General features: G+C 52.5%; 1 protein-coding gene across 6 annotated transcripts in view; it reads left to right on the top strand.

Annotated features, from left to right (window-relative positions):
• Positions 1-18,211, top strand: part of SYNE3 (spectrin repeat containing nuclear envelope family member 3) — a 99,134-nt gene that overhangs the window by 36,553 nt on the left and 44,370 nt on the right. For all 6 annotated transcript variants that reach the window (XM_081227851.1, XM_081227849.1, XM_081227850.1 and 3 more), the window contains 3 exons: positions 2,778-2,935; positions 12,313-12,485; positions 13,776-14,085. In XM_081227851.1, the coding sequence (XP_081083977.1) occupies positions 2,792-2,935; positions 12,313-12,485; positions 13,776-14,085 (627 nt within the window). In that variant the 5' untranslated portion in view covers positions 2,778-2,791. The remainder of the gene's footprint in view (positions 1-2,777; positions 2,936-12,312; positions 12,486-13,775; positions 14,086-18,211) is intronic.

Raw genomic sequence — 18,211 nt, 5'->3', positions numbered from 1 at the left:
AATCAGTCATACATATACATCTGTTCCCACATCCCTTCCCTCTTGCGTCTCCCTCCCTCCCACCCTCCCCATCCCACCCCTCCAGGCGGTCACAAAGCACTGAGCTGATCTCCCTGTGCTCTGCGGCTGTGGAAGCTTCTTGAGGCAGAGGTGGTGCCCACTTATTTGCTGCTGTGGTTGTAGCATCTGGCCTAGCTAGGAGTGCGTGTTTAATTCCTCTGTGTTTCACTGACCTGGAATGAAGTGGTTTGGTAGAACAGGCCAAGAGGCCCTGGTCTCCTGAACTCTGCCTGCAGCTTCACCAAGCTGACAGTTAGTGGTCCCCCATCCGAGGTTAGAAGCCCCCATCTGACGCTGATCCGTGGGTCTGAGGTCCACCGGAGTCCCGCCCCACCCTGCCGGACCCCTAGTGTTCCATTTGAGTACCTTGGGGTCTCCAAACCGTCACACCTCCCAGGCCCTGGGCATTTCCAACTGCAGGAAGGGTTCTCCAAACCTCGCTGCCTTAGGGTGTTTAGAGCATCCACGCCCCCTCCGCAGCCTGTCATCTGAAACTCTGGCAGCTAGTTTCGGCTCCTCCCATTCAACGCTTTGTAAAAAATAAAAGCTGAGCTTTTGGAAGCCAATCAAGTCACACACTAGACGAGAGATTAAAGCCACAATGAACCAATTTAAATGCCTGCGCATTCTAATGTGCTTTTCAAACGAAACATTCAAAGGCAGGGAGTGGCTGCAGGGAACGTATTAAGTTGTTAGAAAAACATCAGAACAGCTCCAGAAGAAAATTGGGAGACTGAGCTCTGAGGACCTGAGGTCCCAGAGGGAAGCCCACCCTGGGTCACCCACTCCCTTCCCCTCGCTGGTGACGTCCTTCCCCTCTCCCAGCGTCCGTCGTGCAATCTGATGGCAGAGCTGCCAGTGCAGGGGTGGAGGTGAAGGGCGGGATGCCCAGATTCCCAGTCAACGCCTGTTGCACAACCAACTGATGATTGAGAAAAAAGGGCCAACAAACAATTCCACCAATGTTAAGAAATTATTTGGGTTTTTTTATTTTAAAGTAACGATTGCCCTTTCTGGAAAATTCACAAAATGCCTAAGAGGAAAAATAGGGAAACAGAAGAACTTCCAACTGTGATTCCACCAACCAGACAATGGTCCTTAACCACGTGGCCTCCAAAGACACCATGCCAGGAAAAGAGAGGCCCGAGGTCACGTGGGATGCGTCTTCAGCCACTTGCCCACACCCCTCTCTCCGATTCATCACGTGGGCATTGGTTTTTGTTTGTTTGTTTGGACCACTTCACGTGGCTTGCGGGATCTTAGTTCCGTGACCAGGGATCAAACCCATGCCCCCTGCAATGGAAGCGCGGAGTCCTAACCACTGGACCGCCAGGGAAGTCCCTACATGGGCATCGTAATGGCGAGATTTCCTAGCCTTTTTCTAGGAGCATGGTTTTTTTGTGGTTGTTTTGTTTTGTTTTTATTAGCTGTAGAGCCGGGGCTACTAAGTATAAATTTTGTTGCATTTTTTGATATCATCATTAGAGCCTAAGTATTCTCCATCCCAAATTCATTTCAAGCCTACTTTTTACTGGCTGCATAATATTCTGAAGTGCAAGTGTGTGATACTTTCCTTAACTAATTTCCTATTGTTGGGCATTTGGGTTCTTCCTAGTTTTGTTTTGTTTTGCCTTTTTAACAAATGCTGTGGTTGGTTTTGGGTGCATGACACTTTATACCAACGCTGGGCTATTTCAGCATCGGCAGAGGGTTTACTCTGTGCTAGGCATTGTGGGAGATTGGAGGATAATCTAAACACAATCCTTTCACCTAAGATGCAGATATAAATAACTTTAATCCAAAGTCGGTTATAGTTGCCATAAGCAGACAACTAGAACCGAAATACAGAAGAGTTTCTCCTGGGCTTAATGGGATTTTAAGAAAGTTACATGAGAAAATCTGAGACCTTGTATCCGCAGCTAGAAGGTAAGGGAAAGAGAGGAGGGGACGGGATAGCAAAGGAGTTGGTTTAGCTGGGAGACCTATGCCAGGGGGCGGGCATCCCCGAAGGCAGTGGGTCTCAGCTCAGATGCTAGGTCAGTTGATTGTCAGTGGCTGCCAAGAGGTAGGTGGTGCGTAGCTCAGTGGAAACACTTAGCAACAGCTGCCAGGGACCCAGGTTTTGTGCAGAAGTAGCCACAGGACACCTGGCTCAGTGGGCCATCCCCAACCTGAGATATTAATTTCAGGTGAGATTCAGGGGCTGGCGTCAGCCTGGCCAATGCCCCCAAACCGTGTTTCTTAGGTTGAGGCTTTTTAATCCATTCAGACCAAGATTCAGTGTCTGTCACAGACATCTCAGCCTGTGTGTGTTTTAGGATCCAATTTTGGAGGGGTTTCCAACCAAAAAGACAGGAGAGATTTGGCCCTGAGTGCCAAGCTAGCGTCACAGGGGAGCAGGGAATCTGAGACAAAGAGACTCTTTGCCAACCGGGCACCCTGGGCCCGCTCTCCCTGCCCAGCCCCCGGAGAGGCCAGACCTGTTTTCCTTCTCAGCCCATTTCCAGTCCTTTGGCTCTCTGACAAACACGAGCGCCTTTGGTTGTTGACACCGCAGTCGGAGCATCAGGAGGGTGCTGGGGGTGGAGTGTGAGCCCCATTCCCAGGGTTGGGCTCCCCGACCCTCGCCGCCATCAGCTGGCTGGGGCCTCTCCAGAGCTCGCCTTCCCTCCGCCCTCCTCACCTGTGCACCTGACCTTGTGTGGTCCTGTCTTCAGCCCCTGCAGGTGCCATGACTCAGCAGCCGCAGGAGGGCTTCGCCAGGAGCATGGGGGCCGCCCAGGAGTGGATGAAGGCTGTGCAGAAGCGGCTGCAGATCAATGACAACACCCAGGGGCCCCGCGCAGCCCTGGAGGCCAGGCTGCGGGAGACCGAGGTATGCAGAGACCATGGCCTTGGTAACCCTGTGGCCCTGGCCCGGTCCCTCCCTCTCAGGCCTCAGGTTTCCCAACTGTTGCATGGCAGAGCGGACTAGACTGGTGTTTCTCAAAATCTGATGTCTTTGAATCTCCTGGGGTTTAAGTGCAGATTCTGATCCAGGAGCTGGGGGTGGACCCGAGATGTGACATTTCTGACATGCTCTCGGTGACACCTTTGCTGGGGGTTCTGGGATCACACTTTCATTGTAAGGGTCTGACTCTCCCATCCTGGAAGGGGGCACCGTGCAGCCGGATGGTCCCCACCCCCAGGTGGCCCAGGCCCTGCTTCCTGCACCTTCTCTGCTTCTCTGCAGCTGAGGCCCCTCCCTTGGCTTTTATAGGGCTAGAGTCCAGCTCTACCCTGACCTGGCACAAGGCAGAGGCTCAGTGCTACCCTGACCGGAAGTGCCGATGCCCAGTGCCTGGCCCAGCACTGTGGTGCCCCCCACCTGAGGTCATCTGCTCTGGGCCAGGGGCCAGGGGCCAGGGGCCAGGGGGAAGAACTCTAGACTAAGAGTCAGAGACCTGGGTTGTAGTCTCCATGCTGATCTAAAGTGCTGTGTGACCTCGGCCACATCCCTGTCCCTCTCTGGGCCTCAGTTTCCCACCTGTAAGTAAAGCAGTTGACTTAACGTCTCTCAGGTCATATCCATTGGGATATTCCACAATTCTAATTTATCACCTAACAATGGTTGCTTTATTTAAGGGGAGGCTTACCTCTTCCTGCACAAACTGCCCCCCCAACAGGCTAGAAACAGAGCTGACCCCACGCCCACTTCCCTGTGTCTTGTCTTTTCTTTCTTTCTCTTTTTTTCTTTTTTTTTTTTGAGCTGTCTTATTGATTTTGCATATTTTATTTTATTTATTTATTTATTTTTTTTTTAGAGCACTAAATTTTTTTTTATTAGTTTCTGCTTTATAACAAAGTGAATCAGTCATACATATACATCTGTTCCCACATCCCTTCCGTCATGCATCTCCCTCCCTCCCACCCTCCCCATCCCACCCCTCCAGGCGGTCACAAAGCACCGAGCTGATCTCCCTGTGCTCTGCGGCTGCTTCCCACTATCTATCTACCTTACGTTTGGTAGTGTATATATGTCCATGCCTCTCTTTCGCTTTGTCACAGCTTACCCTTCCCCCTCCCCCTATCCTCAAGTCCATTCTCAAGTAGGTCTGTGTCTTTATTCCCGTTTTACCCCTAGGTTCTTCATGACATTTTTTTTTTAAATTCCGTATATATGTGTTAGCATACGATATTTGTCTTTCTCTTTCTTCACTTACTTCACTCTGTATGACAGACTCTAGGTCTATCCACCTCATTACAAATAGCTCAGTTTCGTTTCTTTTTATGGCTGAGTAATATTCCATTGTATATATGTGCCACATCTTCTTTATCCATTCATCCGATGATGGACACTTGGGTTGTTTCCATCTCCAGGCTATTGTGAATAGAGCTGCAATGAACATTTTGGTACATGTCTCTTATTGAATTATGGTTTTCTCAGGGTATATGCCTAGTAGTGGGATTGCTGGGTCATATGGTAGTTCTATTTTTAGTTTTTTAAGGAACCTCCATACTGTTCTCCATAGTGGCTGTACCAATTCACATTCCCACCAGCAGTGCAAGAGTGTTCCCTTTTCTCCACACCCTCTCCAGCATTTATTGTTTCTAGATTTCTTGATGATGGCCATTCTGACCTGTGTGAGATGATATCTCATTGTAGTTTTGATTTGCATTCTCTAATGATTAATGATGTTGAGCATTCTTTCATGTGTTTGTTGGCAGTCTGTATATCTTCTTTGGAGAAATGCCTATTTAAGTCTTCTGCCCATTTTTGGATTGGGTTGTTTGTTTTTTTGCTATTGAGCTGCATGAGCTGTTTATAAATTTTGGAGATTAATCCTTTGTCAGTTGCTTCATTTGCAAATATTTTCTCCCATTCTGAGGGTTGTCTTTTGGTCTTGTTTATGGTTTCCTTTGCTGTGCAAAAGCTTTGAAGTTTCATTAGGTCCCATTTGTTTATCTTTGTTTTTATTTCCATTTCTCTAGGAGGTGGGTCCAAAAGGATCTTGCTGTGATTTATGTTATAGAGTGTTCTACCTATGTTTTCCTCTAAGAGTTTGATAGTTTCTGGCCTTACATTTAAGTCTTTAATCCATTTTGAGCTTATTTTTGTGTATGGTGTTAGGGAATGATCTAATCTCAAACTTTTACATGTCCCTGTCCAGTTTTCCCAGCACCACTTATTGAAGAGGCTGTCCTTTCTCCACTGTACCTTTTGCATATTTTATTGAAAATATCTAATGCTCTTTTTGGAAGTGGACAGTTAAAACTAAGAATTGATATCGCCTTTTCAGGGCCAATGGCTTAAGTGTCACCACACAGTATGAAGGAGAACCCAGGGTTTGCATTTTAAAAGTGGGGAAACTGAGTCTCGGAGCGGTCTGGTGACTTGTTCAAGTTGAAAAGGTCTCTGGGGAGGACACTCCACCCTGGAATTCTGGTCTTCTGACTCCTCTTCAAATGTGCTTTCTGCTTCCCTACAGCATTGTGTGCTTCTGTAAAATCGTGCCTGCCAGCGTCAGGGTGCAGGGTGCTGTGGTTTCTCAGGCATTCTCTTTAGTAGAACAGCTCACTGGACTAGAGAGAGGACAGGCTTTGGAGTCTGGAAGTCCTGGGTTCAAATCCTAGCTCTGCTTCTTGCTGACCCTGTGACCCTGCTGGACCTCTCTTCACTTCCCTTCTAGAATAGGTGAAGCTCATTATGTCAGGATGCTGACTTCAAGAAGGTGGGTCACAAGCTGCCTTGAGGAGGCTTTTGTTGCTGATGGATGTTACCACAGAGAAAGCCCTGTGCTACCTGTGAGGCTGGATGTAAATGACCTGAGTTGACAGTGACAATGGCACACTCTCTATTCCCCATCCCCCACCCCCAGTCCCCTCCAGTGTTTTCTGGCATTTCCTGTCATCCCAGTTGCCCTCAGAATAGTCCTTCTCAGTCCTTCATTGCTCGGACCCCAAAGGATCTGAGACCCTCCACTTTGAGCCACGTTTTCCATCAGCCTCCCCTGTGCCAGGCCTCGAACCCTTGGGATGCCAGGTGATGGTGCCTGGTCCCTGCCCTCAGGGAACTCCTCCCAGGTAGGCACAGAGACACCCGCTTGTCCCGGTGGGAAAGGTCCCCCATCCCTGCTCGGCCTCCCTCTTGGTGCGGCACCATCCTAGCACGCACCACCCTGGACCACTTGTCCTTTTATAGTAACCATGAACAGATACTTGATGCAGCTGATGAGAGCCCTACCTAGGGGACCGTCACGGCAGAAAGGAGGGATGACCACTCTTGAGTGGCTCGGTCAGAGGCTTCTCAACTGGATGGTGAAGTGAGTGGAGAACCCAGGGTACATGGGGAGCCCCGAGGAGGTCATGTCCCCCCGGTCTAGAGGGTCAACAGAGGCCTCTGAGGACAAGGGTCTTTACTGCTGAGGCTTGAATGAGGAGGAGTTAGCCAGACTTGGGTTGGGGATCCAGGGGGAGGGGAGGGAAGGGGCTCCAGGCAGAGCGAACAGAATAGGAAAATCACTGGAGGTGGGCACAGCTGGGGGCACATGTGGGACACCCCCGATGTTGGTGTTGGGACAACATCAACCATCAGGGAGAAGCAGAGGTCAGGGCCAGAGAGGTGGGGAGGGGTCAGTGGTTCCAGAGCCTGGAACGGGGAGCCAAGGAGGACCCCTCCTCTGTAACAGAGTGGGTGATGGGTTGGAGATTTGGAAGGTCAGGGGCAAGCCTGGTGAGGAGAGGAGTTGACAGCCAAAGCCCCTTCTCTTGTCAGTCTTGGCCTTTGTCATCCTCGTCATTATTATTGTCACCAATTTTCATTATCAAAAGATGACTCTGCCCGGTCACTGAGAGAAGGGAGCTGACATTCATTCAGCAACTATTATGTGCTCAAGCCTGTACTTTCAGCTTTCATGTTTAGTTTCCCCAAAGCCCTGTGATTGTGGTGTATTGTCCCCACTTTTCCATAGTGAAATGGATCCCTAGACACAGTGATGGGCCAGAATGAAAGGAATGGATCTTGTTAGGACTTGAACCCAGGGCTGAGTTCAGAGCATCACTGGCCGCTGTCCCCGTGTGAGGTCCTGGGGCAGTGGACACCCTATGCTCGGGTTCACGGCATCACGGGGACAGGCATGCACATAGTCCTGCAGCCACACAAGTATGTACGAGGTACATCCCTAACATGGGTCGCATGAAATTATTCTCCTCCTCTAAAACCTTCTGTGGCTCCCCATTGCCCGCGAGAGAAAACCCAACTTCACCTGGCATCAAACGTCCTCCACTACGTATCTGCCACAACCCTCTTCTCCAGCCTCAGTTTCCCCCTCCAGCCGACCTCCCAGGCACACATCCTCTCCTGCTGGCGGAAAACCTCCTACATTTCCTATCACCAAACCTTCGTGTGTGCTCTTGCCTCTAGCTGGAATGCCCTCTTGTTCGGGTCTGGGTGTGCATGTGAAATGAAACACCCCCTTGTCCACGTGTCTTTCTTAACCCCTTCCCCCAGCCCCAGCCCCAGCTCCTGGCAGCCCTGCACAGCACTTGCTGTCTTACGTGCTAATCCCTTTGGACCTTGCACCATTTGCTGGCAGCTCGTTACCCCCTGGTGGTGGGTCTGGCTTCGTTAGGCGAAGGCAAGGGCGTCCCTTAGGAAGAGCTGTTGGCAAGGCCAAGGTGACCGGGTTCCGGAAGCCGAGGGAGCACTTCCATCAGGTGAGCCCTCAGGGATTTGGCCTGGAGCCTAGGTCAAGGGAGCCGTGTCCTGGGTGCTGCACCACCGTGCTCTCCTGTGGGGCTCAGACCCGCTCGTTTTCTGTGTGCTTTGGTGTTTCAAAACCGATTTTGCACTAAGAAAACATTTCACCCTTGTCCTCTGGTGAAAGGGGGCAGCTAGAGCCTTCTCCACCTGCTGGCCCGCGGGACATCCCCTGGGGCCGGGGTCCCCCATGCGGTCCCTCCACCAGCTCAGTGATGCACGTCCCAAGCGCCTGTTGGCTAGAGTGACCAGGATATGAGTTCTGATCCAACTCTGAAGCTTAGTAGCTGTGTGGCCAGGAGCGGGTCCCATGCTCTCCTGCCACCTCATTTTCCCAGCTGTAAAGTGCAGGAAGAACCCCCGGCAGGGGGGGCGGTACAAGAGAGGCCTCTGGGGACAAGTGACTTCACTGCTGAGGCTTGAATGAGGAGGAGTTATCCAGGATGGAGATCCAGGGGGAGGGGAGGGAGGAGCCTGGGGGAGGAGGAGAGCTTGGGGTCTGGGGCCTGCAGGCCTGAGTTCGAATCCCTGCTCTGGCTGTGGCCCCTGGGGAGAATTTCCAGTGCCTTCTGAGCTTCAGCTTTGCTCCTGGGGAAACTGCTAGTTGCCACCTTGCAGGAGCGTGGGAGCATTGAGACCAATGACTTACTGGCGCACTTGGCAAAGGGCAGGGCACGCCGGCAGAGCCAGTGGAGAAGATTGTCTCTCGTGGTTTCGATGCAGGGACACCAGCCTGTGGACTCTCCCAGCCCATGCCGGTGCCCACGGCGGCTGGTCTCCCAGGTCGCAGCATCTTGTCTCTTTGCCCTCCTCGGCCCTGCACTTGGGGTCTAGGCCAGGCTGCTTCCTTACTGGTTTCCAAGCCTCTTTATGGTCAGAGACATGCCACATTTCCTAGGACTGGGCTTCCAAAAGCCGGATGCCCTGAACACGCGTGTTTTCCTAGCTTTGCTGGCTCAAGTGTCTGCTCAGCACTGAGGCCTGGTGCCACCGCCACCTCCTCATAAGGCCCTCTTGGTTTGCCCACATCCCTCCTCAGAGCTCCAAGTTTGGGGTCTCTCATGGCTCTTTTACAGTCATCTGTGCTCTTGTCTGCAGACCCCCTTACAGCCTGCAAGCATCGGGCCATGTTTGTTTTCCTCCTAGATTCTAGTACCCAGCACAGTACTCAGCATAGTACCCAGCACAGTACCCAACACAGTACTCAGCTCGATACCCAGCATAGTACCCAGCGCAGTACCCAACACAGTACTCAGCTCGGTACCCAGCATAGTACTCAGCACAGAACTCAGCATATCACCCAGGACAGCGCCCATCCGGCAGTGACTGCATTGAGGGAAAGCCCTGACTCACCACATTCCTCCAGGATTCCTGACCTGCTTCTCCTCCCTGCTGAGGTTTTCCCTCCACCCAACCCCCGCCTGACTTTTGCCCTCACTGGCTCCCTCGAATCAGAATTGCTTTGTGGCTACAGTTCAATGACCCCCTTCCCAGCTGGCTCGTGTCCCTTGCCAGGCACTCCTGGACTGCGTCCTTGCTGGGGTGGGGCTGTAGAAGAACCACGCACCAGCCAAAGAGCGGAATCATCGGGGCAGAGAAGGAGGGTGGAATCTGCTTCTCGAAAGTTGGCTTTGCCGGCTCAGCCCTAGCCTCTGGTCCCACAGCAGACATGCCTCTGGTCGATGTTTTGGTCTGGGGGCAGGGGTTTCTGCTTCAGGCCAGGTGGGGCTCATGTTCTGCCGGCCTTTGGGACTGGCCAGTTCTTCTCTCGTTGCAGGGAAGCAACAGGCTCGCTCCCCTGCAAAGAGCGGTGGGTCCCCCCATCTCCCATGTTCCCCTGGTCCAGCCTGCGCCTCCCTGGCCAGGACTCAGGAGGGCAAAGGTCCAGAGGCCTGGAGGAGGTCACACCATCAGGACCCTGGACTTTGGGAAGGGGCCCCTGTCCTCACAGGGACTTCCCAGGCTTGGCTGGTTCCTTGTGAGTGTGGCAGAGAGAGACTGAATTTAGTTTCTTCCCCAAGCTGCTGTCTTCATTCACGGAGCTGGATTCCGACTGAGGTTAAATTGGGCAGCCCCTATAGAGGAGGCCTCACTAACTGCTGCAGAGAATTGTTCTGCAAAGCTAAGGTTTCTGTGGGTCCCCGGTGCCCCCATGGGTAAAATTGGAATCACCCTGGTGCCCATCTTGCCAGCTTGGGGCTTGGGCATGGGGTCTACTCCACAACTCTGGGTGTCAGAGACATCAGATCCTGAATTATTATTATTATTTCTAATCCAATTAAATCTCACTGGATGGCAAGAAAGTCATCCTCAGCCACCCTGGGGGACCCCTTCTTCTGAGTGGTGTGAAATGTTCTGTGCAGGGGGTGGGTAATCTCACTCAGCCCAGAACATTCCACGGTGGCCCTGGGTCTTTGGTCCACATGCGTCACTGTGGTGCCTTTGTCCGCCACTTTGCTGCCCGCTGCTGAGCGGGACTTGGGGTCCCTGCTGGGCGCCTGCTGTCTCTGTTACCTGTTAGGGTCCGGCCAATCCTGCTGCTCGGCCCAGCCCTAAGCCCCAAACCAAAGCTCTTTTCGTCTCTGGGGGAACCTCCCTGCGCTTCACTCTACCTGCTCTACAGAGCACAGAGACAGCCCTTGTAAGGAGGTTCTTTAACCTCACTCTGATAACACGCGTAGGCAGGGAAGTCCCTCTATACCAGGGGTCCCCAAGCCCTGAGCCGGGGACCGGTACCCGTCTGTTAGGAAACTGGCTGCACAGCAGGCGAACGAGCGAAGCTTCATCTGCTTCTCCCCATCGCCCGCATGACGACCTGAAGCATCTCCCACCCTGCCACCACCCGTGGAAACACTGTCTTCCACGAAACCGGTCCCTGGTGCCAGAAAGGTTGGGGACCGCTGCTCTATACTGTCATCGTTGCCATCATCATCGTTAACCACTCTCATATGAGATAACAAAAAGGATTGGGACCATTGCCCATTTGCACGTGTTGGGGGAGGGTCTACATAACTGCTCAGTGTTTATAAAGTACACTAACACTTCAATGTTCTAATTAGTAGTGTTTTTGAAAAGTAATATTATAAACCTATGAGGCAGACAAAGCAGAGATTGTTATCACAACTCTGAGTGACTGAATGACCTGCCTGGGACCACAGAGCTATCAGCGGGGCAGCACTGGACACGGCAGGAGCCCCTCCCCGACCCCACCCACAGAGAAGGCTCAGACGGCCAGCCCACTGGGACATCAGTCTAGGAAAACTGACTGCCAGCCTTAGGGGGACAGGCTGGGGAACAGCTGGAGCTTTAGGCAAATGCTGTGCTGTCGGTAAATATAATGAGAAGGTAAGCAAAAGGTAGTAGTAATGGTGAACAATTCTGGAGTGATGGAGGGGATGCAGTGTGGGCCAGGCCATGTGCTAATGTATCTCAATGTTACTATAACCTTGGGTGCTGTAACCATTACCTTCCCCCATTCCATAGGCCTGGAGAGTTTAAGTACCGTGACAAAGGTCACACAGGTAGTGGGGACTAGCCCTAGAATTGGAGTCTAATCTTATTTTGACTGCAGAGACCAAGCTTTAGTTGCCAAAGAACTAGAACAATAACAGTGAATAATGACAATAGCTAACGTTACCAGATAACGTACTATTTGCCAGGCGTTGTGTATCAGCCTTGGTCCTCCAAGAAGCCAAGGCCAAGATGAGATTAAATATGCGAGACGTTTAATAGGGAACCACCTGTGAGAGAAAGTGGGACGGGAACTCTGGGTGGCTGGGAGGGACATGGTCAGTCCAATGCAGGTCCGACCCTGAGTCCGGGAGACCAGGGAGAATCTTGGGATGACGGGTGCCTCTCAGGGAATTTGGCAAGGCCGTGGGGCATCCCGAATCAGTCACCCGTCAGAGGAGCCCAGTGTCCTGTAGTAACGGGCCTGCCTTCATGCTCCTGTTTGGTCACTGGTGGGAACAGCTGAGGGAGCGAGGCCTTGGTGCCAGCGGCAAACTCAGAGATAATTCCGAGCCTCGGCTGGGGACCTGGGCCAAGCCCACTCCCTGCAGTGGGCCTGAGAGGTAGATTCTCATGGCGCCACACACTGGGACATGCACTTTACATGCATTTTCTCAGTTAATTCTGAAAAAAAAAAATATCTGAGACCTGAGTACTACTGTACACCCACTTTACAGACAAGAAAACCAAGTCCAGGGAAGTAATGAAACTTTTCTGGGTTCACGCAGCTGGAAACAGGCCCGTCGGGGAAGGGAGGGCACTCCTATCATCAGACAGCTCCGGACAGTTCTGTGCTGATTAATCTCCATCGCTGCTCGCTCCCACCCCAGAGCCCTTGGCAGCCTGCCCAAGGTCACAGGAGAAGGGGCAGGGGCTGTGATTCGAACCCCAGCTCCTCCGGTCTCAAAGTCCTGCCTCTTTCCACGTCTTGCCACTGTCTTCCCAAGGCTCTGTCTGTTGGCGTGTTGTCTAACTCCTGGGAACTGGCTTTGTGTCCACAACAGAAAATATGCCAGCTAGAGCCAGAGGGCCGCATGAAGGTGGACATGGTGCTGCGGGCGGCCGAAGCCCTCCTGGCATGCTGCCATGAGGACCAGAAGCCCGCGATCCTGGCCCGGCTGAGGGACGTCAAAGCCCAGTGGGAGGAGACGGTCACCTACATGACCCACTGTCACAGGTAGGGTGGCTGGGTACCTTTCCAGGCCTTTGTCTGCAGCTGCTGCCCACCCTCCGTGCCCACCACCACGCTGGCCTGGGGCCTCTGCCCAAGGGACGTTTCTTCGGTCCTGGGATTACTGGAAACAGGATGCTCTCTTGGGATATCAGTCAACCCTGCCTGCCTCTTTGTAATTATAATCAAGCTTAATGAGGATGATAGACAGTGGGGGCCCATCGTGTTTTGCCAACAGTTAATTCTTGGTAGACTTGCCGAGTGTGCATCCTTCAGCAGGATGGCCAAACGGCCCTGCAGGGTAAGAAGGCCTGTTGCCTTGCTGGCACTTTAGCCCAGATTCTCTGCTTGTACCAGGGAGCCAGGTCAGGGGTGGGGGCTTTGCCTGACCTGGGATCGCCTCTTGCTCTGCTCGTTACTTGCTGTGAGGCCTTGGGAAAGTTACTTGACCCCTGAGCCTCAGGCGCCTCATCTAGACAATGGGTATAATCAAGTGTTTCTTGAAGGTTTTTAGGAGGATGGCGGGGGAGAGCAAATGTCAAGGGCCAGGCACAGCGCTTGGCACACAGGAGGTCCTCAGTGGGCAGGAATTGCCAGCACCTTGTCCGTCTTTATGAAACCAGAATGTTGAGTGGACCAGGGGGACTTTACACAGTGTTTTCTGCTTTTCAAACGCTTTCACCTGGAATTCCAAACGAAGTAGCTTGATGTTGGCTGGACCAATAGGGCCATCTCCGTGTCACAGATGGGGAAACTGAGGCGGGTGCAGAGGCAGGGTAATGCAGCGAGCTCGTGGCACACCTGGGACCCATGCACAGGCCCCAGCCCTCTGTTCCCGGTGAGCGGTGACGAGCCCACAGATCCTATCGTACTCTGCAAATTAAGAGCCACACTCCCCATGGCAGTCTTCTCGTGACTGCTAGTGGGCACCCATGTGGTAAGAGCCAGGGTGACTGTGTGTGGAGTCCCAGCACCAGAGAGAGAAACAACCGGGGGCATCGTCATGCGTCACTAATAGGAGTTTGGGGCTAGAATTGGGGGTCCTGGTGGCTAAGGGCATCAGCAGGCTGGGGGTTCTCAGAGCAGGTCTGGAATCTGAGCCACCCTGATCGTTAGCCCCGTGGAGCTTGTTTCCCAGACGGGAGGGTCTTGTCTATCAGGACTGGGGTGAGACCCGAGAGGGTGTCCTCGCGCCCCCTCCCGCACTCCCCCAGTACCGGGAAGGGGGCAGCGGCACGGCCTCCCCCACCGTGAGCCTGGTGGGGGGATGCTCATGGCCGTGGCCTCTGCCTGCAGCCGTATTGAGTGGGTGTGGCTGCACTGGAGCGAGTACCTGCTGGCCCGGGATGAGTTCTACCGCTGGTTCCAGAAGATGACGGTGGTGCTCGAGCCCCCGGTGGAGCTGCAGCTGGGCCTGAAGGAGAAGCGCTGGCAGCTGAGCCACGCCCAGGTGCTGCTTCAGAACGTGGAGAATCAGGCCGTGCTCCTGGACCGGCTGCTGGAGGAGGCGGCCTCCCTGTTCAACAGGATCGGGGACCCCAGCGTGGACGAAGACGCGCAGAGGAAGATGAAGGCCGAGTACGACGCGGTGAAGACCAAAGCCCAGGTGGGTGAGGGCAGGGGGCTGTCTTCACCCCTTCATCCGGTCATCTGCTCCCATCTACCCATCCAGCCCCTTGTTTGCTCCCTCGCCATCTATCCATCCATCTACCCACCATCTACTATCCACCCCCCCGACACCACTCACCCACCACCATCCACCCATCTCCCCACCCTCCTATCCAATGTCTCCCCACTCACCCATCTATCTCTCCTCTAAACTAACCACCAAATCCCTTATTTACTATCTACCCACTCACCACTCCATCCACTCACCTACCCATCCATCCACCCATCTCCCCACCCTCCTATCCATCTGTTTACTCACTCACCCATCTACCTCTCCACTAACCTAACTAGATCTCCTATTCCTCTCTCCAACCACTTAATCACCCACCCGTCTATTCATTCACCTACTCATCAACCCACCTATGTACTCTTCACATACCCATGTACCCATCCATCTCTCCACTATCTACTACCCACCGTTTACCCCTTCACCCACTTATCTACTCACTATCTACTTGTCACCCATCTCTTATCCACTCACCCAAGCATTATATAACTCTCTACCTGTCCATCGTCCCCCCACCCATCCACCCACCCCTCCACCATCCATCCACCCATTGACACATTATCTACTATCTGTTTGGCCAGGGTTGCTCATGCTTAATACACATGTGGGCACTTAGTAAGTGTGTGTTGACTGACTGACGGATGGACGTTGAGGTTCGCTTCCACCCAGCTCCCCTCCCCCTCCCCCTCCCTCCCTCCCTCCCTCCCTCCTTCCTTCCCTCCCTCCTCCCGCCCTTTAGTCCTTCTCCTTTGCTTTCCTCCTCTGCTCTCTTTTGTCTTTCCCCCGGTTCCTCCGCCCATTCTTTGTCCCCATCCCTCACCTCATTCTTGCCTTGGTTTAAACAGTCCATTGAGTTATTAAGTTCAGTTTTGTTTCAAGAAATTGTTTGGTTTTGTATTATATCTGTCATTCATTTTTTCTTTCTTTCTTTTTTTTTTTTAATTTACTTATTTTATTTATTTATTTTTTGGTGCATTGGGTCTTCGTTGCTACACGCAGGCTTTCTCTAGTTGCGGTGAGCGAGGGCTACTCTTCGTTACGGTGTGTGGGCTTCTCATCGCGGTGGCTTCTCTTGTTGCGGAGCACGGGCTGTAGACGCACGGGCTTCAGTAGTTGCAGCATGTGGGCTCAGTAGCTGTGGCTCACGGTCTCTAGAGCTCAGGCTCAGTAGTTGCGGTGCACAGGCTTAGTTGCTCTGCGGCACGTGGGATCTTCCCGGACCAGGGCTCGAACCCATGTCCCCTGCATTGGCAGATGGATTCTTAACCACTGTGCCACCAGGGAAGCCCCTCTTGTTTTCATTGTCCTTTTTCTCTTAAACTTTGCACTCCTCTGAGGTACAGATTCTATCTGTAGTCATTTCAATCATACACATCTTAGAATCGTCCGGCTGCTCAAGTAGCTGAAGTTCCTGGCCTGATGCTGCCGTCTGTTGGGTCTCCTGACATGGTGGATCGTTTCCTTGGAGACTTTGTAATTCTGAGCTGTGAGCTCATCCTATTTGGGGCCTTATCTGCAGAACCCCATGGTTGGGCCTGGCCCTCAGAGAACTTGTGTTTTCTTCAGCCAGGCTGCCATGGGAATTTACCATCAGGATTCCTATTGAGTGTCACTGAAATGTTTTGGGGGTTCCTAAATCAAGTGGGTTCTCTGCACTGGAACCCTAAGCCAAAATGATGCAAGAGGCTCCTGGCTCCATACTCTGAAAGGTGACTATCTTTTCATTTGCCTTTTCAGCCAGAGGCCAGGCTGAAACACATATGCTTCTGTCTTGTATTGCACTGGTGGGGAGGTTTTTTCTCTAGTTCACCCTTTGACAGAGGGGGAGTCCCCTGAGTATTCTGCCTTTTTGCCGTGGTCTCTGCCCCTCTGGGCCCAGAGTCTTACCTCCTCCTCCAACCTGAGCATTAAATCCAAGAAGACGTCAAGCACACATGTGGGTTTAGCATCCTGGTTTCCATAGCATCTTTGCGTCTGGTCCACGGGATATCTCTTACCGCGGTGTGTGCAGTGTATGCGTGGTTCTGCATTTAAATGACGCTTGTTACATTTTATCCAGCATTTCTGGCTGGCTACGGTGGAAGGGTATTCAGCTCTCCCATGTTGCTGGAGGTGGAAGTCTCCTGGGTCCTTCAAGTTACGGGAAATGGTTCTATAATAAGCAGAGATCTGAGAAACCTTGAGTAGGAATAGGACGCTGGCCCCAGAATGCTTGGAAAGGGACCTGGGTTCCAGCCAGGCTCTGCTGCTTCCCAGCTGTGTGGCCTCGGGGTGCTCACCCTACCTGGAGCCAGGTTGTAGGACTGAATGAGTTTGCACGTGAGCTCTTTGAAATTGGCGAGCATTTTCCCAGGATAAAGGATGACTTGTGTTCTCAGTAGCAGTGAGAAGAAACAGCCACAACAATGGTGTCTACCACGCAGCAGGCGCTAGGAGCCGTTCATTGAATGAATGAGAACCCCGCCCCTGCAGCTGGGAGGCTCAGAGGACAGGCAGGCGGGGTGGAGCTTGGCTCTCAGAGATGGAGCCAGCTGGCCCTCCCTCACTGCATCCAAGTGGCTAGAGCCTGCTTAACAGCAATTCTTGCTCCAGGTCTGCCCCACGGGCTCAGGCAGGGGAGGTGCCTGGCCCATGGCCTCCTTGCTTCTGTGACTTTACAGGAAACAGGTGCTTGTGTCAATCAGCAGAGAGTGCTTTGTGCAGGAAATGGAAAGTGGTTTTGTGTGTGTGTGTGTGTGTGTGTGTACACGTGTGTTTATGGAAGGGGCATGCCTGGGGCACTGGTGAGCACCAATTCTAAGAAATGATCACCTCAGAGGTTCTCATCGTCCCTCCAGGGAACCCTCCCCTCACTGGATCCAAATATTTATAGAAATCACAGCTCTTACCGGCGAATGCTGTCTTTTCCAAGTCCCTTCATGTCTTTGACCTTATTTGATCCTCCCAACCTTCTTATGTGGTAAATAGAGAAGGTGTGACTGGGCCCTTTTTTTTATTATTTTGACTTAAAAAAATAATCTACAGATAAATAACAAGGTCCTACAGTAGAGCACAGAGAACTATATTCAGTATCCTGTGATAAACCACAATGGAAAAGAATACGAAAAAGAATGCATATATCTATATAACTGAATCACTCTGCTGTATACAGAAGAAATTAACACAACATTGTAAATCAACTATACTTTAATAAAAAAATAATAATAATTTAAGGGTCAGATACCACTGGCCCATCAGAAAGAACCAGAAGTCCTAGGCGACTCCCTATGTGGGCTCCTCCTTTGGTGGTTGCCCCGGGTCCTGGGTGAGTCACTGCACCTGTGTCCATCAGGGGAGGTCAGGGGCCACCAGAGCTCCTGTGGGTCCAGCTCAGAAAGTGGAGGCAGTGGTACATGGGAGGTTTCGAGCCCCTGGATGAGGGAGCAGGTTGTTTCCAAGGGTTTTCCCGAGGCGGAGCCCAGCTGGCAGCATCCTGGGGGCAGGAGCTTGGGGGCTCTGCCAGTGATGGAGGGGTGGGGGGAAGTTGCCGCCCTGGCAGAAGCCCTCGGAGTTGCCAGACGGGCTGGTGAATTTTGACCTCAGTGTGGAAACTGGTGGGTGTGCAGGGTGACTGGACCCTATGAGAGAAGGCAGTTCAGTTTGGCCTTTTGAGCTGTTGGCTGAAGCTCACAGACACTTGTTTTCTCCTCCTGGCTGCCAGAGGTTTGGGAGCTGTGTTCTAACTCACAGGGAGCCCGGTTAGCTCTCGGACTGGGGTTGGGTGTAGGGGTGGTGAACGGGGAGCTGTTTCTTGTCTCTCCCAGAGCCAGCAGTAGAAGATTGAAAGACGGTAGGGGGGAAAGGCCAGGGCAGGCCCCTACAGAGCTTCTGAAATTATACTCAAACTGTCATGTGAATGTGCATTCTGTTGGTGAGAACAGTCATAGCTTCCAGATGATGCCATGACCTTCAGAAGACAGAAGCTACTGAGAGGGGCAAACTTTTTTTTTTTTTTTTTTTTGTGGTACGCGGGCCTCTCACTGTTGTGGCCTCTCCCGTTGCGGAGCACAGGCTCCGG

Source organism: Mesoplodon bidens (assembly GCF_964165515.1).
Source record: "Mesoplodon bidens genome assembly, chromosome: 3".
In the NCBI taxonomy this organism is placed as follows: domain Eukaryota; kingdom Metazoa; phylum Chordata; class Mammalia; order Artiodactyla; family Ziphiidae; genus Mesoplodon; species Mesoplodon bidens.
Note: the sequence above shows the minus strand (reverse complement) of the source record. Positions and strands in the feature narration are given on the sequence as shown.